This window comes from Oncorhynchus tshawytscha, linkage group LG13, assembly GCF_018296145.1.
Source record: "Oncorhynchus tshawytscha isolate Ot180627B linkage group LG13, Otsh_v2.0, whole genome shotgun sequence".
Taxonomy (NCBI): domain Eukaryota; kingdom Metazoa; phylum Chordata; class Actinopteri; order Salmoniformes; family Salmonidae; genus Oncorhynchus; species Oncorhynchus tshawytscha.
Genome location: NC_056441.1, coordinates 87551490 through 87575191, shown reverse-complemented (window position 1 = coordinate 87575191; position 23702 = coordinate 87551490). Strand labels below are relative to the sequence as shown.

Here is a 23702-nt window from a genome sequence, read left to right as displayed (position 1 = left end):
AAAAAATGAGTTAATGTAATTTTTGCTACATCAAATACATGCTTAATCATGTGAACAAGTATCCCGCCTCCATTGTGTTCAGGAGAAAATGGGGGTCATGTTAGCAGTAACTGGGGGTTAGCCCATGTTAGCAGTAACTGGGGGTTAGCCCATGTTAGCAGTAACTGGGGGTTAGCCCATGTTAGCAGTAACTGGGGGTTAGCCCATGTTAGCAGTAACTGGGGGTTAGCCCTTGTTGGCAGTAACTGGGGTTTAGCCCATGTTAGCAGTAACTGGGGGTTAGCCCATGTTAGCAGTAACTGGGGTTAGCCCATGTTAGCAGTAACGGGTTTAGCCCATGTTAGCAGTAACTGGGGTTAGCCCATGTTAGCAGTAACTGGGGTTAGCCCATGTTAGCAGTAACTGGGGGTTTAGCCCATGTTAGCAGTAACTGGGGTTAGCCCATGTTAGCAGTAACTGGGGGTTAGCCCATGTTAGCAGTAACTGGGGTTTAGCCCATGTTAGCAGTAACTGGGGCCCATGTTAGCAGTAACTAGCCCATGTTAGCAGTAACTGGGGTTAGCCCATGTTAGCAGTAACTGGGGGTTAGCCCATGTTAGCAGTAACTGGGGGTTAGCCCATGTTAGCAGTAACTGGGGGTTAGCCCATGTTAGCAGTAACTGGGGGTTAGCCCATGTTAGCAGTAACTGGGGTTAGCCCATGTTAGCCAGTAACTGGGGTTAGCCCATGTTAGCAGTAACTGGGTTTAGCCCATGTTAGCAGTAACTGGGGGTTAGCCCATGTTAGCAGTAACTGGGGTTTAGCCCATGTTAGCAGTAACTGGGGTTAGCCCATGTTAGCAGTAACTGGGGGTTAGCCCATGTTAGCAGTAACTGGGGTTAGCCCATGTTAGCAGTAACTGGGGTTAGCCCATGTTAGCAGTAACTGGGGTTAGCCCATGTTAGCAGTAACTGGGGTTTAGCCCATGTTAGCAGTAACTGGTTTAGCCCATGTTAGCAGTAACTGGGGGTTAGCCCATGTTAGCAGTAACTGGGGTTAGCCCATGTTAGCAGTAACTGGGGTTTAGCCCATGTTAGCAGTAACTGGGGTTAGCCCATGTTAGCAGTAACTGGGGTTTAGCCCATGTTAGCAGTAACTGGGGTTTTAGCCCATGTTAGCAGTAACTGGGGTTTAGCCCATGTTAGCAGTAACTGGGGTTTAGCCCATGTTAGCAGTAACTGGGGTTTAGCCCATGTTAGCAATAACTGGGGTTTAGCCCATGTTAGCAGTAACTGGGGTTTAGCCCATGTTAGCAGTAACTGGTTTAGCCCATGTTAGCAGTAACTGGGGGTTAGCCCATGTTAGCAGTAACTGGGGTTAGCCCATGTTAGCAGTAACTGGGGTTTAGCCCATGTTAGCAGTAACTGGGGTTTAGCCCATGTTAGCAGTAACTGGGGTTTAGCCCATGTTAGCAGTAACTGGGGTTAGCCCATGTTAGCAGTAACTGGGGTTAGCCCATGTTAGCAGTAACTGGGGGTTAGCCCATGTTAGCAGTAACTGGGGTTTAGCCCATGTTAGCAGTAACTGGGGTTTAGCCCATGTTAGCAGTAACTGGGGTTAGCCCATGTTAGCAGTAACTGGGGGTTAGCCCATGTTAGCAGTAACTGGGGTTTAGCCCATGTTAGCAGTAACTGGGGTTTAGCCCATGTTAGCAGTAACTGGGGTTTAGCCCATGTTAGCAGTAACTGGGGTTTAGCCCATGTTAGCAGTAACTGGGGTTAGCCCATGTTAGCAGTAACTGGGGTTTAGCCCATGTTAGCAGTAACTGGGGTTAGCCAGTAACTGGGGTTAGCCCATGTTAGCCAGTAACTGGGGGTTAGCCCATGTTAGCAGTAACTGGGGTTAGCCCATGTTAGCCAGTAACTGGGGTTAGCCCATGTTAGCCAGTAACTGGGGGTTTGCCCATGTTAGCAGTAACTGGGGTTAGCCCATGTTAGCAGTAACTGGGGTTAGCCCATGTTAGCAGTAACTGGGGGTTAGCCCATGTTAGCCAGTAACTGGGGGTTAGCCCATGTTAGCAGTAACTGGGGTTTAGCCCATGTTAGCAGTAACTGGGGTTTAGCCCATGTTAGCAGTAACTGGGGTTTAGCCCATGTTAGCAGTAACTGGGGTTAAGCCCATGTTAGCAGTAACTGGGGTTAGCCCATGTTAGCAGTAACTGGGGTTTAGCCCATGTTAGCAGTAACTGGGGTTAGCCCATGTTAGCAGTAGCTGGGGTTTAGCCAGTAACTGGGGGTTAGCCCATGTTAGCCAGTAACTGGGGTTAGCCCATGTTAGCCAGTAACTGGGGTTAGCCCATGTTAGCAGTAACTGGGGTTAGCCCATGTTAGCAGTAACTGGGGGTTAGCCCATGTTAGCAGTAACTGGGGGTTAGCCCATGTTAGCCAGTAACTGGGGGTTAGCCCATGTTAGCCAGTAACTGGGGTTAGCCCATGTTAGCCAGTAACTGGGGGTTAGCCAGTAACTGGGGGTTAGCCAGTAACTGGGGGTTAGCCAGTAACTGGGGTTAGCCCATCTTAGCAGTAACTGGGGTTAGCCCATGTTAGCAGTAACTGGGGGTTAGCCAGTAACTGGGGGTTAGCCAGTAACTGGGGGTTAGCCCATGTTAGCAGTAACTGGGGTTTAGCCCATGTTAGCAGTAACTGGGGTTTAGCCCATGTTAGCAGTAACTGGGGTTAGCCCATGTTAGCAGTAACTGGGGTTAGCCCATGTTAGCAGTAACTGGGGTTAGCCCATGTTAGCAGTAACTGGGGTTTAGCCCATGTTAGCAGTAACTGGGGTTTAGCCCATGTTAGCAGTAACTGGGGTTAGCCCATGTTAGCAGTAACTGGGGTTAGCCCATGTTAGCAGTAACTGGGGTTTAGCCCATGTTAGCAGTAACTGGGGTTTAGCCCATGTTAGCAGTAACTGGGGTTTAGCCCATGTTAGCAGTAACTGGGGTTTAGCCCATGTTAGCAGTAACTGGGGTTAGCCCATGTTAGCAGTAACTGGGGTTTAGCCCATGTTAGCAGTAACTGGGGTTAGCCAGTAACTAGTAACTGGGGTTTAGCCCATGTTAGCCAGTAACTGGGGTTAGCCCATGTTAGCAGTAACTGGGGTTAGCCCATGTTAGCCAGTAACTGGGGTTAGCCCATGTTAGCAGTAACTGGGGTTTGCCCATGTTAGCAGTAACTGGGGTTTAGCCCATGTTAGCAGTAACTGGGGGTTAGCCCATGTTAGCAGTAACTGGGGTTAGCCCATGTTAGCCAGTAACTGGGGTTAGCCCATGTTAGCAGTAACTGGGGTTTAGCCCATGTTAGCAGTAACTGGGGTTAGCCCATGTTAGCAGTAACTGGGGTTTAGCCCATGTTAGCAGTATTGGGGTTAAGCCCATGTTAGCAGTATTGGGGTTAAGCCCATGTTAGCAGTAACTGGGGTTTAGCCCATGTTAGCAGTAACTGGGGTTAGCCCATGTTAGCAGTAGCTGGGGGTTAGCCAGTAACTGGGGTTAGCCCATGTTAGCCAGTAACTGGGGGTTAGCCCATGTTAGCCAGTAACTGGGGGTTAGCCCATGTTAGCAGTAACTGGGGTTAGCCCATGTTAGCAGTAACTGGGGTTAGCCCATGTTAGCAGTAACTGGGGTTAGCCAGTAACTGGGGTTAGCCCATGTTAGCCAGTAACTGGGTGTTAGCCCATGTTAGCCAGTAACTGGGGGTTAGCCAGTAACTGGGGGTTAGCCAGTAACTGGGGGTTAGCCAGTAACTGGGGGGGGTTAGCCCATCTTAGCAGTAACTGGGGTTAGCCCATGTTAGCAGTAACTGGGGGTTAGCCAGTAACTGGGGGTTAGCCAGTAACTGGGGTTAGCCCATGTTAGCCAGTAACTGGGGGTTAGCCCATGTTAGCAGTAACTGGGGATTAGCCCATGTTAGCAGTAACTGGGGTTTAGCCCATGTTAGCCAGTAACTGGGGTTAGCCCATGTTAGCCAGTAACTGGGGTTAGCCCATGTTAGCAGTAACTGGGGATTAGCCAGTAACTGGGGGTTAGCCCATGTTAGCAGTAACTGGTGGTTAGCCCATTTTAGCAGTAACTGGAGATTAGCCAGTAACTGGGGGTTAGCCCATGTTAGCAGTAACTGGTGGTTAGCCCATGTTAGCAGTAACTGGGGGTTAGCAGTAACTGGGGGTTAGCCAGTAACTGGGGGTTAGCCCATGTTAGCCAGTAACTGGGGGTTTAGCCCATGTTAGCAGTAACTGGGGATTAGCCCATGTTAGCAGTAACTGGGGATTAGCCCATGTTAGCAGTAGCTGTATAAAGCTACTGTGAAACCAAGGTAAATAAAAACTATTTTTTTCCTCAGTTCCATGCTATGATCAGTTACTGCCTTTTTACTTAGTAGAGCAACGTAGGTGTTTCCTGTTTCAGGTTTCTGCCAGTGTGTACGCGTGTGACTGAACCCTGTGTGCGTGTGTGTGCGCGTGTGACTGAACCCTGTGTGCGCGTGTGTGCGTGTGACTGAACGCTGTGTGACTGAACCCCGTGTGCGTGTGTGTGTGTGTGTGCGTGTGTGACTGAACCCCATGTGCGTGTGTGTGCGTGTGACTGAACCCTGTGTGTGTGTGTGTGTCTCTGACCCGTGGGTGTTTCCTGCGACTGCTGTGGCGGCTCTTCATGCGGGTCAGGTCTCTGGCCAGACCGAACTCTGACACCTTTACCTCCCAGGGAAACCTGCTCACCATGATGTTCCTGAGGGCCAGGTCACAGTGCACCACCTGAAACACAACACAGATCCCAGAACAGTTACTGTCACCTGAACGGTATTTAACATTGTGTGTAAGGACAGATCCCAGAACAGTTACTGTCACCTGAACGGTATGTAACACCATCTATAAGGACAGATCCCAGAACAGTTACTGTCACCTGAACGGTATGTAACACTGTGTGTAAGGACAGATCCCAGAACAGTACTATTTTCTGACTGTACTGTGTCTATCATGATGTTCTGTAGCTGTGTGTAAGGGTTTACTGTCTGTAAGAACTAGTCATAGGTCACAGTGCACCACCTGGAACACAGACCCCAGAACAGTTTCTGACTGACTGACTGGTCCAAGAGCAGTTAAATGCCAGTGGCAGTTTGGTGTCATAAGGAATGAGTGGGAGGAGGAGGAAACTGGGTACCATTTTGGATCGGAGGTGTTCCATGGCCAGTGCGATGTGATAGGACGCGATGGTGAGCAAGCTCTGTAGCTCAGGGTCAGAGGTCAGATCGTCTTTGTGGGTCTGAAGGAAGTGCCGCAGGGTTCCGTAGCTCACAAACTCCATGATCAACACATAGGGTTCTGGGAGGACACACACACACACACACACACACTGGAATTCAGCTTGTTGTAGTTGTAGGTAATATATTATAGATAAGGTGGCACTCTTTTTCTATTCTATATGGAGACAATGTAAATAATGCAGTCAGCAAGAGTGGTCAAATATAGCACACTATAAAAGTAGGGTTTCGTTTGGCACGCAGCCCTGAAGTTCAGCTCGTTTTCCCTCCTGACCCTCAGTGGTTCTCCAGTCCAGCAGATGGAGGTGCTGTCTGTTCTTACCCTGAGTGGTTCTCCAGTCCAGCAGATGGAGGTGCTGTCTGTTCTTACCCTCAGTGGTTCTCCAGTCCAGCAGATGGAGGTGCTGTCTGTTCTTACCCTCAGTGGTTCTCAGTCCAGCAGATGGAGGTGCTGTCTGTTCTGACCCTCAGTGGTTCTCCAGTCCAGCAGATGGAGGTGCTGTCTGTTCTTACCCTCAGTGGTTCTCCAGTCCAGCAGATGGAGGTGCTGTCTGTTCTTACCCTGAGTGGTTCTCCAGTCCAGCAGATGGAGGTGCTGTCTGTTCTTACCCTCAGTGGTTCTCCAGTCCAGCAGATGGAGGTGCTGTCTGTTCTTACCCTCAGTGGTGTTCCAGTCCAGCAGCTGGAGAATGTTCTTGTGGTGCACCAGCTTCCTCATAATTGATACCTCCATCTCCATACGCTTAGGGGTCACACCTGCAGGACAAAATGGATGCTATTAGTGAAAACCAGATTGAACTCTCAGGGTTTTACTCGCATATTTATTTAATCAGGAAGGGCTCATTGAGATTTTAACTATCTTTTTCAAGAGCGTCCTGGCCAAGATAGGCAGCACCAAGTCATTACACAATTACAGACAACATGAAAAACTACAGGTAATCTAGTAAAAACAAAATCATAAAACAGCTAATTAAAAACATTGACAGGTCAGGGAATCAGCCTCAAAATCCTTCATCAGTGATTTAAAAACATAAATCGGGACAAGTTCTTCCAGTTTAAAAGTATTTTGTAAGGCGTTCCAAGCCGATGGTGCAGAGGACATAAAAGCCCTTTTACCAAATTCAGTTTGGACATTTGGAACAGTTAGCAGGATAAAGTCCAGCGAACGAAGAGAGTACCCACCACATCTCTGAACAATAAAAAGGTAGTAAACCCAAAATGGCATTGTTAGTAAAAGTATACCAGTGACTGAGCCTACGAGTGACTAGAGAAGACCAGCCAACCCTGGTATACAAAGTGCAGTGGTGCGTAAGGGTTTTGCAGTTTAAAATAAATCTCAAAGTGCCATGGTAAAGGGTTTCTATTGATCTCAAACACTGAGTGGAAGCATTCACATATAAAATATCCCCATTTAGCAAATTTTTGTCAAAATTATTTATATAAAATGAATACGAGGGGACCAAGTACAGAGCCCTGGGGCACACCATTACAGACAGACAATTTAACAGACATGAGCCCATCAAATTGAGTGCACAGAGTTCTATCAGACAGATAGTTAGCAAACCATGCAACTGCATTCTATGAAAGACCTAAGCTCGACAATCTCTGTCTCAGTATAGCATGATCAACTATATCAAAAGTGAGTGAGACACAGTGCTGTTTTTTGTCAAGGGCTTCAGTGATATCATTTAAAACCTTCATGGCTGCTGTAATTGTGCTATGCTTCTTCCTAAAGCCCGATTGGTACATTGATAACATAGTTAGTATAGAAAAACTATTTTTGCTGTTCACTAACAACGGTTTCAAGTATTTTCTCCAGGGGTGACAGCTTTGAGATTGGCCTATAATCAGCTGCCAGTTTTAATAAACAAGCAGGCATCAAGAAGATCAAGACCTGCATGTTCTCTCTGATCTAAGGATTTCAGGGCTTTATCAGGGCTCTTGCACTGAGAATGGCAAAAAGCTAAAAGTTTGACCAGCTCTCACTGGTTCATCCACACAGGGTTGTACAGAGACAGAGGACACTGGTTCATCCACACAGGGTTGTACAGAGACAGAGGACAGTGGTTCATCCACACAGGATTGTACAGAGACAGAGGACACTGGTTCATCCACACAGGGTTGGACAGAGACAGAGGACACTGGTTCATCCACACAGGGTTGGACAGAGACAGAGGACAGTGGTTCATCCACACAGGATTGTACAGAGACAGAGGACACTGGTTCATCCACACAGGGTTGGACAGAGACAGAGGACACTGGTTCATCCACACAGGGTTGGACAGAGACAGAGGACAGTGGTTCATCCACACAGGATTGTACAGAGACAGAGGACACTGGTTCATCCACACAGGGTTGGACAGAGACAGAGGACACTGGTTCATCCACACAGGGTTGTACAGAGACAGAGGACAGTGGTTCATCCACACAGGGTTGGACAGAGACAGAGGACACTGGTTCATCCACACAGGGTTGGACAGAGGACACTGGTTCATCTACACAGGGTTGTACAGAGGACACTGGTTCACCCACACAGGGTTGTACAGAGACAGAGGACACTGGTTCATCCACACAGGGTTGTACAGAGACAGAGGACACTGAATCAAGCAGCCTACCAGATGATACAAAGTGCTCATTGAAACAATTCAGCATTTCAGTTTTGTCATATAGAGCAACAGAAAACACATGACAGTAATTCATTAACATTACTGTTACCAGACATAGACTTAATAGCCTTCCAGAACGTTCTAGGGTCATTCAGGGTTATCAGTGGTAACAGACATAAAATATTCAGACTTGGCCTTCCTGAGAAGAACAGAACACATGTTTCTTAACGGCCTAAAAATAAGCCAATCAGCATCAGAACATGATTTCCTTGCTTTAAGCCCAGGCTAGATTACGATCGTGAATAATACAAGACAGAAAAACACGGATTATCCCACGCTTGAACCCTGAACCCTGAACCCTGAATCTGGGGCATGTTTGTTTACTATTTGGAGAAAAAAAAACCCATCATGAAATAATTTCCAGGCAGTTTCCACATCAGGGATAAGCTCAATCTTACTCCAGTCAAAATAAAAACAAAATCATGAAAGAAATCCTGCTTATTAAAAACTATTAATTTCTCTTAGGAATAAAGAGTGGGTTTGTCTTAGGAACCTTAGTGTTTCTAACAGCAACAACAGTACAATAGTCACTTAAATCATGACAACAACAAAATACACACCAACCGCAGAATATTTATGTGGAACATTATCAAATTATCAAATAATATTATCAAATATGTCAATATCAAATCAATCCGGGTAGATATGGATTTTGCTGTGTGACCTAGAATGTATATTTAGGAGCACCAGTACGTACGCCTAGAAGAATGAAGGATTTTTAGCTTTAATACCTCAAATATCTTTCATTGTGCCCCTAAATTTCTTTGTGTGCACCTACATTTCTCAATTTAGGCTTGTAAAAGCTCAGCGTAAAGCCCTTGGCTCTTTGTGTACATCCCAAATAACATGCTTTTCCTTATACAGACCTTGGCCCCACTCTCCGAGGGGGCCTCTAGAAGAGTTGGAACATGCCAAAACATTTGGTTTTTTTCCAATTCACACACGCTTATTTATACACAATTGTACATGTGTGAAATAGTACAAATAGAAGCCATCACTAGTTACCACACCCACAATGTAAGCCTACTGTACCCTCTTTGGTGATCTTGCAGGTGAACATGCCGTGTCCCTTGCAGGTTCCCCGTGTCATCCTGGCCTTGTAGAAGACTCCCTCCTTCCCTGCCTTGATGAGCTGCAGCAGACTGAGGTCTGCCTTGGTGAAGCGTGGACCCTGGGGATAATCACACGACTGTGGTTGTTATACTGTTCATAGACTTACTCAACTCTGTATACTGGACCCTGGGGATAATCATGTATACTTTTTAAACTGTGTACAACAGTGGAGGCTGGTGTGTGTGGGGGTGGGTGGGGGGCGGAGCTAGAGGAGGATGGGCTCATCGTAATGAATGGAATGGAATTAATGGAACTGAGTAAAACGTGGTTTTCATGTGTTTGATAACATTCCATTTCTTCCATTCTTCCATTCCGGCCATTACAATGAGCCCGTCCTCCTATAGCTCCTCCCACCAGCCTCCTCTGATATACAATATGGTTATTACCTACTGTACATCATCCATACACACTGTCTGTAGATCCCGTCTGTGTGTGTGTGTGTGTGTGTGTATAGTCCTATGCGCGGGTGTGTGTGTAGCAAATGTATGCATACCTGTTGCGGTGGCCTCCAAAGCAGTCTGTTAGTGACAGACCTGTTCTTGTTTCTCTGTAGTGACGTCTGCTCCTCAGGGTCCTCTTTCCCCAGCTTCTCTGTCAAGGTGACGGGGTACGGGCTCAGGGAAGCAGGAGAGAGGAGCGGGGAGTCTGGAGTGGAAAGTACATGTCCCAGAGGCCTTCCTCCTCGCAGGTCCCGAATGGTCCTCTCCAAGGAGCGATACCTGACAACAGCCAGAAGTGAGGATGTTCCGTGTACAGACAGACGGTCCATATGGGAATGGTTGACACAGAAAATATACTATACAGTGCAGTGCATTTGGGAAAGTATTCAGACCCCTTGACTTTTTCCACATTTTGTTACGTTACAGCGTTATTCTAAAATTGATTAAATAGTTTTTTGCCCCCCCATCAATCTACACACAATATCCCATAATGACATCACAATACCCTATAATGACATCACAATACCCCATAATGACATCACAATACCCTATAATGACATCACAATACCCAATAATGACATCACAATACCCTATAATTACAAAGCAAAATGTTTATTTTTATTTTTTATGTGCATGAAAACCATTTACATAAGTATTCAGACACTTTACTCAGTACTTTGTTGAAGCACCTTTGGCAGCGATTTCAGCTTTGAGTCTTCTTGGGTATGATGCTACAAGCGTGGCACCTGTATTTGGGGAGTTTCTTGGCTGTGTGCTTAGAGTCGTTGTCCTATTGGTAGGTGAACCTTCGTCCCAGTCTGAGGTCCTGAGCACTCTGGAGCAGGTTTTCATAACGGATCTCTCTGTACTTTGCTCCGTTCATCTTTCCCTTAATCCTGACGAGTCTCCCAGTCCCATGATGCTGCCACCACCATGCTTCACCGTAGGGATGGTGTCAGGTTTCCTCCAGACATGACACTTGGCATTCAGGCCAAAGTTTTCAATCTTGTTTCTCATGGTCTGAGAGTCTTTATGTGACCTTAGCAAACTCCAAGTGGGCTGTCATGTGCCTTTTACTGAAGAGTGGTTTCCGTCTGGCCCTTCTACCATAAAGGCCTGATTGGTGGAGTGAACATCACATTCTTGGTCACCTCCCTGACCAAGGCCCTTCTACCCCATTTGCTCAGTTTGGCCGGACGGCCAGCTCTAGGAAGAGTCATTGTGGTTCCAAACTTCTTCCATTTAAGAATGATGGAGGCCACTGTGTTCTTGGGGACTTTCAGTGCTGCAGAAATGTTTTGCTACCCCCTTCACCAGATATGTGCCTCGAACACAATCCTGTCTCGGACCTCTACGGACAATTCCTTCGACCTCATGTCTTGGTTTTTACTCGGTCATGCACAGTTCTCAACTGGGCACATAAGGTGAAAGGTGACATGAGGTTCTGATCGTAGCGATATCTGATCTGGTTGGAGGTTCTGAGTTTTGGTTTTAGCCATTATGTCCGTTGACCATTTGTCTTTGAAGCTTAGTTTTAAGTTGTGTTCGATCATGTTAACATTGCATCGTAACTTGTTTCTAAATATATGTGTGGTAGATCTGCTTCCTTAAATACAGCATTGAGTTCCTTTCTCAAGGGTGGAAGGAGAACTTTTTCATCTGTGTATAATAGTATCCCCAAAGTCGTGTCATATAATTGAACTCCTAGGTTAGAAGGCTTGATTTGCTGGGCCAAGTCATTTACAAAAAAGAACAAACAAAGTTGGGAATAGCATGTTGCCTTGTTTGACTCCAAACAGAGTGGGAAAACATTCGGTCTTACTCATTTACCTGTCCACAGGAGACTGGTGCATTCTCTCAACCAGCTTCACCTGGAATGCTTTTCCAACTGTCTTGAAGGAGTTCCCACATATGATGAGCACTGGCTCGGTGCTTGGCTGCTTTTTCGTCACTCTGTGGTCCAACTCATCCCAAACCATCTCAGTTGGTTTGAGGTCGGGTGATTGTGGAGGCCAGGTCATCTGATGCAGCACTCCATCACTCTCCTTCTTGGACAAATAGCCCTTACACAGCCTGGAGGAGTGTTTTGGGTCATTGTTGAAAAACAAAGTCCCACTAAACGCTAACCAGATGGGATGGTGTATCGCTGCAGAATACTGTGGTAGACATGCTGGTTAAGTGTGCCTTGAATTCTAAATAAATCCCGACAGTGTCACTAGCAAAGCACCTCCTCCTCCTTCACACCTCCTCCATGTGTGTGGGAACCACACACGCAGAGATTATTGGTTCACCTACTCTGCGTCTCACAAAGACATGGCGGTTGGAACCAAAAATCTCAAATTTGGACTCATCAAACCAAAGGACAGATTTCCACCAGTCTAATGTCCATTGCTCATGTTTCTTGGCCCAAGCAAGTCTCTTCTTCTTATTGGTGTCCTTTAGTAGTGGTTCTATGCAGCAATTCGACCATGAAGGCCTGATTCACACAGTCTCCTCTGAACAGTTGATGTTAAGATGTGTCTGTTACTTGATCTCTGTGAAGCATTTATTTGGGCTGCAATTTCTGAGGCTGGTAACACTAATGAACTTATCCTCTTCCACAGAGGTAACTCTGGTTCTTCCTTTCCTGTGGCGGTCCTCATGAGAGCCAGTTTCATCTTAGCGCTTGATGGTTTTTGCGACTGCACTTGAAGTTTCAAAATTCTTGAAACTTTCCAGATTGACTGACCTTCATGTCTTAAAGCAATGATGGACTGTCGTTTCTTATTATTTGAGCTGTTCTTGCCATAATATGGACTTGGTCTTTTACCGAATAGGGCCATCTTCTGTATACCACGTCTACTTTGTCACAACACAACTGTTTGGCCCAAAGACATTGTGAAAGGAAAGAAATCCCCCAAATTAACTTATAACAAAGCACACCTGTTAACTGAAATTTATTCCAGGTGACTTTTATTTAACGAGGCAAGTCAGTTAAGAACAAATGCTTATTTAAAATGACAGGCCCAGGTGACAGGCCCAGGTGACAGGCCCAGGTCGATAGTGGTCAAGTTCCTGAGGTTCAAGGACAAGGTAGTGTAGCTGTTCTGGAAAGAGCTAAGAACGAGAGTCCGTATATTTTCCTTAATGAGGACTATCCTGACGCTGTGCGCCAGAAGAGGAACGAACTTATCCCAGCCAAGAAAGCTGCCAGAGCGCGTGGGGACATTGCTTACATCTGCTATAACAGGCTCATTGTCCGCTCTCCCTCCCAGAAGCCTGGAAGGGGTCTGAGTTCCAAGCCTATGGGTTCGTAGCTTCACCCCCACAGCACACACACACCCACACACCAATTGATTAATGGACTGTTGAATGTAAAAAATGTTCTCTTGCTTTGTTAGCTCTTTTCCGAATTATGTCTCTCTGATAAGCTACCCAGGAAAGGACTGAAAATAGCAGCCCATATTAATAAATAGAGCCTTAGAAATAAAGGTTAATGAAATATATAACTTCCTAACATCAGATAATATTTATACAGTGCACTAGGAAAGTATTCAGACCCCTTGAATTTTTCCACATTGTTACGTTACAGCCTTATTCTAAAACTGATTTTTTTAAGTACTCAGTAATCTACACACAACATTAAAAATTAAAAACAGAAATACCTTATTTACATATGTATTCAGAACCCTTGCTATGAAATGTGAAATTGAGCTCAGGTACATCCTGTTTTCATTGATTGATTGAACTTCAAATGATTGGACATGATTTGGAAAGGTAAACACCTGTCTATATAAAGGTCCCACAATTAAGAGTTTATGTCAGAGCAAAATCCAAACCATGAAGTTGAAGGAATTGTCTGTAGAGCTCCAAGATAGGATTGTGTTCGAGGCACAGATCTGGGGAAGGGTACCAAAAAATATCTGCAGCATTGAAGGTCCCCAAGTGGCCTCCATCATTCTTAAATGGAAGAAGTTTGAAACCACCAAGACACTTCCTAGATGTCTGCTCTACCCAAAATTACAACCAACCAGTTGCTGCAATACCATTACCAAAGAGCATAAATGGTTAAAGAAAATTGTGATGAATAAAAACATATACCAATTAAAGACCATAAAATGGACAGCTGTGCCATATAAATAGTTGGGAAGAGATTTGAGATGTATCCGTTTCCATGGCATATGGTTTATGAATTGACACGCAAAACAACGTCGGATTCAAAATGTCAACTTTCTCAATTTAAATTATTACACAAACGTCTTGCAAATCAATATAATGTTATATATATATATGGGGGATACAGTCTTCCCAGCTCTGCACATTTTGCTGTGAGGAGACAGAGTCATTAGATCATTTATTTTGGTATTGTCCATATGTAGCTTGTTTTTGGTCACAGGTCCAGGAATGGCTGAAGAATTGCAACACTTGCTTAGAACTAATGCTGCAGATAGCAATACTGGGTGATTTGAAAAGTCATAGTCAATCAATAATATAATACATATTTTAGCAAAAATGTTTATTTAATTTACAATCTGTAGAGGTTATGAGAATAGAAAGGTTCAGTACTTTTGTGAAGCATCACAGCACAGTTGAACAATATACAGTGGGGCAACAAAGTATTTAGTCAGCCATCAATTGTGCAAGTTCTCCCACTTAAAAAGACGAGAGAGGCCTGTAATTTTCATCATAGGTACACTTCAACTATGACAGACAAAATTGTAGGATTTTGAATGAATTTATTTGCAAATTAAATTATGGTGGAAAATAAGTTCCCCCCCCCCACTGTATACTTAAAAAAAAGACTCTTCCTAGAGCTGGCCGACCGGCCAAACTGAGGGCCTTGGTCAGGGAGGTGACATAGAACCCAATGGTCACATGGAAGTTCCCATGTGAAGATGACAGAAACTTCCAGAAGGACAATCATCTCTGCAGCATTCTACCAATCAGGCCTTTATGGTAGAGTGGCCAGACACAAGCCACTCCTGCGTAAAAGGCAAGACAGCCCACTTGGAGTTTGCCAAAAGACACTAAAATACTCTCAGACCATGAGAAACAAGATTCTCTAGTCTGATGAAACCAAGATTGAAATCTTTGGCCTGAATGCCAAGCATCACATCTGGAGGAAACCTGGCACCATCCCTACAGTGAAGCATGGTGGGGATGTTTTTCAGTGGCAGGGACAGGGAGACTAGTCAGGATCAAGGCAAAGATGATCAGAGCAGAGTACAGAGAGATCCTTAAAGGAAACCTGCTCCAGAGCACTCAGGACCTCAGACTGGGATGGCGGTTCCCCTTCTAACAGGACAACAACCCTAAGCACCCAGCCAAGACAATGCAGGAAGGGCTTCGGGACGAGTCTCTGAATGTCCCTGAGTGGCCCAGCCAGAGCCCGGACTTAAACCCGATTGAACAGCTCTGGAGAGACCTGAAAATAGCTGTGCAGCAACCTGACAGAGCTTGAGAGGATCTGCAGAGAAGAATGGGAGAAATTCCCCAAATACAGGTGTGCCAAGCTTGTAGCGTCATACCCAAGAAGACTCATGGCTGTAATCGCTGCCAAAGGTGCTTCAACAAAGTACTGAGTAAATCTGATATTTCAGTTTTTATTTTTAATAAATTAGCAAAAATCTCTAAAAACATATTTTTTTGTTGTCATTAGGGGTATTGTGTGTAGATTGATGAGGGGGGGAAATGATTAATCAACTTTACAATAAGACTAACGTAACAAAATGTGGAAAGAAATCAAGGGGTTTGAATACTTTCCGAAGGCTTTCTGAGACTCAGATAATTCATTTGATGATACAGCAGTAGAAATACAAGGATATAACATCTATAGAAGAGACACAAATGCTTAAGGGGGAGGTGTTGCTGTATATATTCAGAGCCATATCCCTGTAATGCTTAGAGAAGATCTCATGGGGGAGGTGTTACTGTATATATTCAGAGCCATATCCCTGTAATGCTTAGAGAAGATCTTATGGGGGAGGTGTTACTGTATATATTCAGAGCCATATCCCTGTAATGCTTAGAGAAGATCTTATGGGGGAGGTGTTGCTGTATATATTCAGAGCCATATCCCTGTAATGCTTAGAGAGGATCTTATGTCAAGTGTTATTGAAGTGTTGTGGTTGCTGGTTCACTTGCTATGTAGGCCACCAAGTGCTAACAGGCAGTATCTAAATAATATGTGTCAAATGCTTGATAGTGTATGTGATGTAAACAGAGAGGTCTACTTTCTTGGGGACCTGGATATTGACTGGTTTTCATCAAGCTGTCTGCTCAAGAGGAAGCTTCTTACTGTAACCAGTGCTTGTGGGTGTCATTGGTGTGGGAGGGATCATAATCGTCTTCAAGCCTCGTCAAGGTGCCCGTGGTAACAGTCCTCGGTGCTGTAATGAACCATGCTCTCTCAGATGTGGTATCGCACCTGTTAACACCTTTTCTATAACTTTGTGTGAAATCTATTATTGCAAACAGCAAGTACAATATGCCCTTTGTGTTTTATAGAAATGCAAGGTATTTAATGTCAATTATTTTATGCTTACTTAATGTTTTTTAGACTGTTCATTCTTTCTAAAAAATACATTTGAAGTTTATACAGTGGGGAGAACAAGTATTTGATACACTGCAGCTTGTCCTACTTACAAAGCATGTAGAGGTCTGTAATTTTTATCATAGGTACACATCAACTGTGAGAGACGGAATCTTTAAACAAAAATCCAGAAAATCACATTGTATGATTTTTAAGTAATTCATTTGCATTTTATTGCATGACATAAGTATTTGATACATCAGAAAAGCAGAACTTAATATTTGGTACAGAAACCTTTGTTTGCAATTAAAGAGATCATACGTTTCCTGTAGTTCTTGACCAGGTTTGCACACACTGCAGCAGGGATTTTGGCCCACTCCTCCATACAGACCTTCTCCAGATCCTTCAGGTTTCGGGGCTGTCGCTGGGCAATACGGACTTTCAGCTCACTCCAAAGATGTTCTATTGGATTCAGGCCTGGAGACTGGCCAGGCCACTCCAGGACCTTGCGATGCTTCTTACGGAGCCACTCCTTAGTTGCCCTGGCTGTGTGTTTTGGGTCGTTGTCATGCTGGAAGACCCAGCCACGACCCATCTTCAATGCTCTTACTGAGGGAAGGAGGTTGTTGGCCAAGATCTCGCGATACGTGACCCCATCCATCCTCCCCTCAATACGGTGCAGTCGTCCTGTCCCCTTTGCAGAAAAGCATCCCCAAAGAATGATGTTTCCACCTCCGTGCTTCACGTTTGGGATGGTGTTCTTGGGGTTGTACTCATCTTTCTTCTTCCTCCAAACACAGCAAGTGGAGTTTAGACCAAAAAGCTCTATTTTTGTCTCATCAGGCCACATGACCTTCTCCCATTCCTCCTCTGGATCATCCAGATGGTCATTGGCAAACTTCAGACGGGCCTGGACATGCGCTGGCTTGAGCAGGGGGACCTTGCGTGCGCTGCAGGATTTTAATCCATAACGGCGTAGTGTGTTACTAATGGTTTTCATTGAGACTGTTGTCCCAGCTCTCTTCAGGTCATTGACCAGGTCCTGCTGTGTAGTTCTGGGCTGATCCCTCATGATCATTGATGCCTCACGAGGTGAGATCTTGCATGGAGCCCCAGACCGAGGGTGATAGACTGTCATCTTGAACTTCTTCCATTTTCGAATAATTGCGCCAACAGTTGTTGCCTTCTCACCAAGCTGCTTGCCTATTGTCCTGTAGCCAATCCCAGCCTTGTGCAGGTCTACAATTTTAACCCTGATGTCCTTACACAGCTCTCTGGTCTTGGCCATTGTGGAGAGGTTGGAGTCTGTTTGATTGAGTGTGTGGACAGGTGTCTTTTATACAGGTAATGAGTTCAAACAGGTGCAGTTAATACAGGTAATGAGTGGAGAACAGGAGGGCTTCTTAAAGAAAAACTAACAGGTCTGTGAGAGCCGGAATTCTTACTGGTTGGTAGGTGATCAAATACTTATGTCATGCAATAAAATGCAAATTAATTACTTAAAAATCATACAATGTGATTTTCTGGATTTTTGTTTTAGATTCCGTCTCTCACAGTTGAAGTGTACCTATGATAAAAATTACAGACCTCTATATGCTTTGTAAGTAGGAAAACCTGCAAAATCTGCAGTGTATCAAATACTTGTTCTCCCCACTGTGTGTGTGTGTGTGTGTGTATATATATATATTAAATGGTCTAGGGGGGAGTGTATGAATAATTTAAAGATAATACACAACGCAGAGGACTAGAGGTCAATAGAGAATTAACGATCAATGGAAATATATATATATATATTTTTTTTTTCGGTTCACCATTTTCCAGTATGATTTCAATTCTTTAACTTTTTTTTGTCTAACCCCACTTATTAATTTAAATTCCAAAATTGCTTAAGGTTGTTAATTTGCAGTTGTTGGGAGATGGTGCTTGGCTCCTTGTGAAGCTCCTCTTATACAGGATCTACAGTCTCTGAGTCTACACAGCTTTCTTTTTCTCAGCGCCCCAACAGTACTAGCTGACAGAGGCTCACGTAACGTCAAACCGCAATGTTTAATCGAAAAGTAGAATACAGAACATTTCTCACAAACCCATTGAGGTGAGCCCATCTTACTTTTTGAGCCACAGAGTCCCCAGCACTATGAAAACCAGGACGGTGAGCAGACACACCCCGATGAGGAGGTAATGAGGTAGGTCCAACTTCATGCTGGAAGTGACAGACGAGACTTTAGGTACACACAAGCACGCAAAGATAGGTCCCACTATGTACTTACTTAACTTTCAGACATCTAAGTCTTCACATAAGATTACGTAGAGGCTCATATTCCATTTCAGGTGAACTCACTTGGAGAATTGGGTGGTTGAATTGTTCAAGGAGGCCATCATGTCATCATCCTTGTTCATGTCAGTGACGAGTCAGAAAAAGAGACCTCCACCTATCTACCAGTCTAACCCTACTTGTCCTCTCAAAAGGGCCCCTTGGGGAGGATACATCTTTTTCATAACACACTGCACACTCACAAAAAAAAAAAAGCAAACTGGCACTGCCCAACAATAGACTTGGGACAACGTCTAGACCTAACTCACAGAAGGATTCTCTGTCGATAACTGTGATGATCCGCTTTTCTCTGAGACCCCCTTTGAAGAGAAGACACCCGTTGAGAGGAAATGGAATACATCATATCCTGTGTTAGTGGAGTCAGAAGGACGGGTTTTTTGTTTGCTCAAGAACCACACAGCACGGAGGGGGAAATGCACAGTAGCATCCTGTGGTTTTCAACAAAAAAAAAAACTGACGCGGAGACCGAGCTGTCTGACTGACAGACACACTTACAGCATCTATACAATGAACACCGAGGTCCACGAAATGTTGAGGAACTTATCCGTATCGTATGACCTTTTTCGGATCAATGATGGGCAGTGAAGGATATAACGAATACGAATGATATGATCTATATGGAGGAGTACGAAGCAGACAGACAAATAAGACAAAACTTCTTCAGTTGGAAATAGACGCTTCACAGTGACATTCGGTCCCGTCTTCATCCCAAATGGCTCCCTATTTACTGTACAGTGCACTACTTTTGCCCAGGGCCCATAGGGCTCTATGTAAGGAATAGGTTGCCATTTAGGACATAAACGATGTCTCGTTTTTTGGGGTCAGGCATAAATAACAACACGCTGTGAGTCTTTGTTTCGGGGAAGTAACTGTTCTGTTCCGACCACCACAGCTGCTAACTAGTCTGTTCGGCAGAAAGTGACATGGACTAAAAGTGGAGGGTTGGGGTTTCCGCACGCACACACACACACCACACACACACACACACACACACACACAAGAAAACCAAGCCATCAACTGAATGCCTTAATTGCATCTGTTGTATTGAATGTGTTGCTTGGATATTAGTTACAGATCAACAGTTTCATCACACCATATACAACAACAGTATTTTTTTTTTTACAGTTCATATTCAAATACATCTGTTTTAATGGCGTATTTTACAAAACACTTTATGTACATTTTCAATGTCAGTGCAATATCATTTTAATTCTTTAAACACTTTTTACAAAATAAAAAGATAATTTCAATGAATTACATCTCTTTCCGATCCATCAAAAAAAAAAAAAAATTCAGTAGTAGACTGCACTATCTGCCAACGGGTCATACCATCCTGCCACAGAGGGAGGGGGTGTACACTGGTCAGTTAATAAATTAGCCCTGGGCTTCACAGGATTGAAATGCTCATAGGAGTGTTTTAAAAGATAAATATGTTTTCTGGCTGGAATCAGAACAAAATGTATCTCAAACTGGATCTGAAGTGAACCAGTAGGGCCGTGGGTTCCAGGACAGCATCTGTGTGCTTGCTGCTGGTAAAGAGTTTTTAAAATTTTAATTTGACCTTTATTTAACCAGGCAAGTCAGTTAAGAACACATTCTTATTTTCAATGACGGCCTAGGAACAGTAGGTTAACTGCCTGTTCAGGGGCAGAACGACAGATTTGTACCTTGTCAGCTCGGGGGTTTGAACTCGCAACCTTCCGGTTACTAGTCCAACGCTCTAACCACTAGGCTACGCTGCTGCTGCTACGCTGCTCAAGAGTGCTGAAGATGTGGTAAATTGCAAAGTATAAAATCCCACCCTATTCCCTACATGGAGCACTACTTTTGACCAGAGCCCTAGTCAAAAGTAGGGCACGACATAGGGGGATAGGGTGCCGTTTGTGACGCAAAAGTCCTAATTCCCTGTCTCAGTGCAGGGCACATCTAGCCCATACAGCAGAGGGTTCAGAGCCACTAGGGCACTCCAAAGGGCACTCCATAAGGGTATATGGGGATGCCATTTGGGACTCTGCTCAAGCAAAATGTAGAAAGCCGCTTTGTTTGACTTGGATATGTACGGTTCGGATATCCACACTAACCCACTACTTAGTATAAAGCAATGTATTGGGCAGGCATTCTAAGTGCTACTGTATGCTAGTGTAAACATTGGAACATGGGACTGTTCTATTGGACTGAAGTGATGTAACACGGTATATACAAAAGTATGGACACCCTTTCAAATGAGTGGATTCTGCCATTTCAGTCACACCTGTTGCTGACGGGTGTATAAAAATCGAGCACACAGCCATGCAAACTCCATAGACAAACATTGGCAGTAGAATGGCCTTACTTGAAGAGCTCAGTGACTTTCAAATGTGGCACAGTCATAAGATGCCACCATTCTAACAAGTCAACTCGTTAAATTTCTGCCCTGCTAGAGCTTCCCCGGTCAACTGTAAGTGCTGTTACTGTGAAGTAGAAACGTCTAGGAGCAACAAACGGCTCGCCCGCGAAGTGGTAGGCCGCAGAAGCCTAATACCGAGTTCCAAACTGCCTCTTGAAGCAATGTCAGCACAAGAACTGTTCGTCGGGTGCTTCATGAAATGGGTTTCCGTGGCCGAACAGCCGCACACAAGCCTTAGATCACCATGCGCAATGCCAAGCGTCAGCTGGAGTGGTGTAAAGCTCTCAGCCATTGGACGAATTTGGGTTTGGTGGATTCCATGTTTGGTGGAGAAGGAATATTGGCCTGGGGGTGTTTTTCATGGTTCGGACTAGGCCCCTTAATTCTAGTGAAGGGAAATCTTAACGCTACAGCATACAATGACATTCTAGATGATCCTGTGCTTCCAACTTTGTGGCAACAGTTTGGGGAAGGCCCTTCCCTGTGTCAGTATGACAATGCCCCCCCGTGCACAAAGTGAAGTTCATACAGAAATGGTTTGTCGAGATCGGTGTGGAAGAACTTGACTGGCCTGCACAGAGCTCTGACCTCAACCCCATCGAACACCTTTGGGATGATTTGGAACTCCGACTGCGAGCCAGGCCTAATTACCCCCAACATCAGTGCCCGACGTCACTAATGCTCTTGTGGAAGAATGGAAGCAAGTCCTAGCAGCAATGTTCCAACATATAGTGGAAAGCCTTCCCAGAAGACTGGAGGCTGTTATAGCAGCAAAAGGCAGGACCAACTCCATATTAATGCCCATGATTTTGAAATGGGATTTTCAACCAGGAGGTGTCCACATACTTTTGGTCATGTAGAGTGTATTTAAAATATGGGATAAAATGTCCTATAACATTTAATAGTTAGACATCGTTTTACAGTGGGGGGGTATAAAAAGACAAAAGAACATTCAGTAATTCAATCTGCATTAATCTCACAATACATTTTCTGACAAGGAAAATAACATTTCATTCAATGACAGAAATGTTATCCAGCGCATCCATGATGATCATATAATCCCCCCCCCCCAAAAAAAATAGAGCAGCATCAACTTTCGAAGGGGGTCAGAGGCTTTAAAATCACCTAGCATTTCACCTGGCATTCACCTAGCATTCACCCGGCATTCACCTAGCATTCACCTGGCATTCATCCGGCATTCATCCGGCATTCACCTTGCATTCACCCGGCATTCACCTAGCATTCTCTTGAATGAACCTGGAACTTGCTTGGAGGACAACCTCACTATATAAGAGAACGTTTAGAAATCATAAATAATGAGAACCGTCGAGTATTGTATTGTTTTCCAGGGAAGAAACAGGCATCTGTTCACAAAAGGTAACGTAAAAAGATGGCCGCTCTACAGAAGAGCTGCTACTAAAAACCAGACAAAAAAAAACAAAAAAATATATCAAATGACTTTAAAGTTAAGGTGAAATAAAACAAAGTGGTTCAGGTGCGTTCTTCCAGTACACTGGGCCTGTTTGAATGCTTTAGAAATGAGTTCTTCCTTATTGGACAGCTATAATTAAGGGTACCACCATGGTACTTTCCCCAACCCAACCACTTCAGCTCTGTGATTACTTCAAGGAATGTAAGGAAGGACGCATTTCTCAAGTATTGGAACAAAAAGGGCAACGTCTCCTCTGACAGTCCACTGAACTAAAATCTCCTGATAATGTCGTCTTTCTGCCCAAATCGGTCATCACTAGTTACCACAGACACAATGTCATAATTATGGCTAAACCACATCGATTTCTAAAACTTCTCGTCTTAAAAATCTGTTTTTAAACCTCACCACACTGCTAACTTTATGCCTAAACTGTTGAGAGAGTGGAGCTGTGAGGACTAGCTACAACATGGAAATTTGACAGGCAGTCCTAGCTTGCATCCCAAATGGCACCCTATTCCCTATGGGCCCAGGTCACAAGTAGTGCACTAGGGAATAGGGTGCCATCTGGGATGTACCCTATTCATTTACAGTATCAGACTAGCTCCCTACAACGTACTGTGGTAACTAGTGACAACCACCCCCAATCAGGTTTAATCTTTCTCAGAGCACTAAAATGTGAGCCTTTTGATTGGCCAGGAGAATCCATGTAACACTTTGGCATGACTATGTCACATCTCTGCCATCTCGCCATGGAAACACACGTATGGCAGACAGAGAAGCAGACATTTGGCTAGCGGCTTGGCCACAAGTCATGAACAGATCAAGCAATGGTTTATACTTCACGTGCACTACCGTAGTCTTCCTAGTGTTGGTAAAAAGACGCCATTAACACCTGTCAGCATACCTGCTATGAAACGTGGGTAATCACTAACCATCATAGTGTGTTATGACATATTATATCATACTTATGACAGCGCAATTTAAGTAGTGATTTACCACAGATTATTTTATCTAGCAGCTGATGGAAATGAGTGGAGCTGTGAGGACTAGATACAACATGATATTGTTGAGAGAGTGGAGCTATGAGGACTAGCTACAACATGATATTGTTGAGAGAGTGGAGCTATGAGGACTAGATACACACATGATATTGTTGAGAGAGTGGAGCTGTGAGGACTAGATACAACATGATATTGTTGAGAGAGTGGAGCTGTGAGGACTAGATATACACATGATATTGTTGAGAGAGTGGAGCTGTGAGGACTAGATACAACATGATATTGTTGAGAGAGTGGAGCTGTGAGGACTAGATATACACATGATATTGTTGAGAGAGTGGAGCTGTGAGGACTAGCTACAACATGATATTGTTGAGAGAGTGGAGCTGTGAGGTGAGGACTAGATACACACATGATATTGTTGAGAGAGTGGAGCTGTGAGGACTAGATACAACATGATATTGTTGAGAGAGTGGAGCTGTGAGGACTAGATACACACATGATATTGTTGAGAGAGTGGAGCTGTGAGG

General features: G+C 44.5%; 1 protein-coding gene across 1 annotated transcript in view; it reads right to left on the bottom strand.

Moving 5' to 3' along the window:
- The window catches only part of si:ch211-167j9.5 (fibroblast growth factor receptor homolog 1), a 27047-nt gene extending 8279 nt beyond the window's left edge, over window positions 1-18768 (bottom strand). Inside the window, exons 1-7 of the mRNA XM_042296501.1 lie at window positions 18363-18768; window positions 18132-18224; window positions 9567-9792; window positions 8993-9131; window positions 5952-6050; window positions 5195-5355; window positions 4651-4788 (exon numbers count right to left, since the gene is read on the bottom strand). Coding sequence (XP_042152435.1) covers window positions 4651-4788; window positions 5195-5355; window positions 5952-6050; window positions 8993-9131; window positions 9567-9792; window positions 18132-18224; window positions 18363-18421 — 915 coding nt within the window. The 5' untranslated portion in view covers window positions 18422-18768. The remainder of the gene's footprint in view (window positions 1-4650; window positions 4789-5194; window positions 5356-5951; window positions 6051-8992; window positions 9132-9566; window positions 9793-18131; window positions 18225-18362) is intronic.
- Between the last annotated feature and the right edge of the window lie 4934 nt (window positions 18769-23702).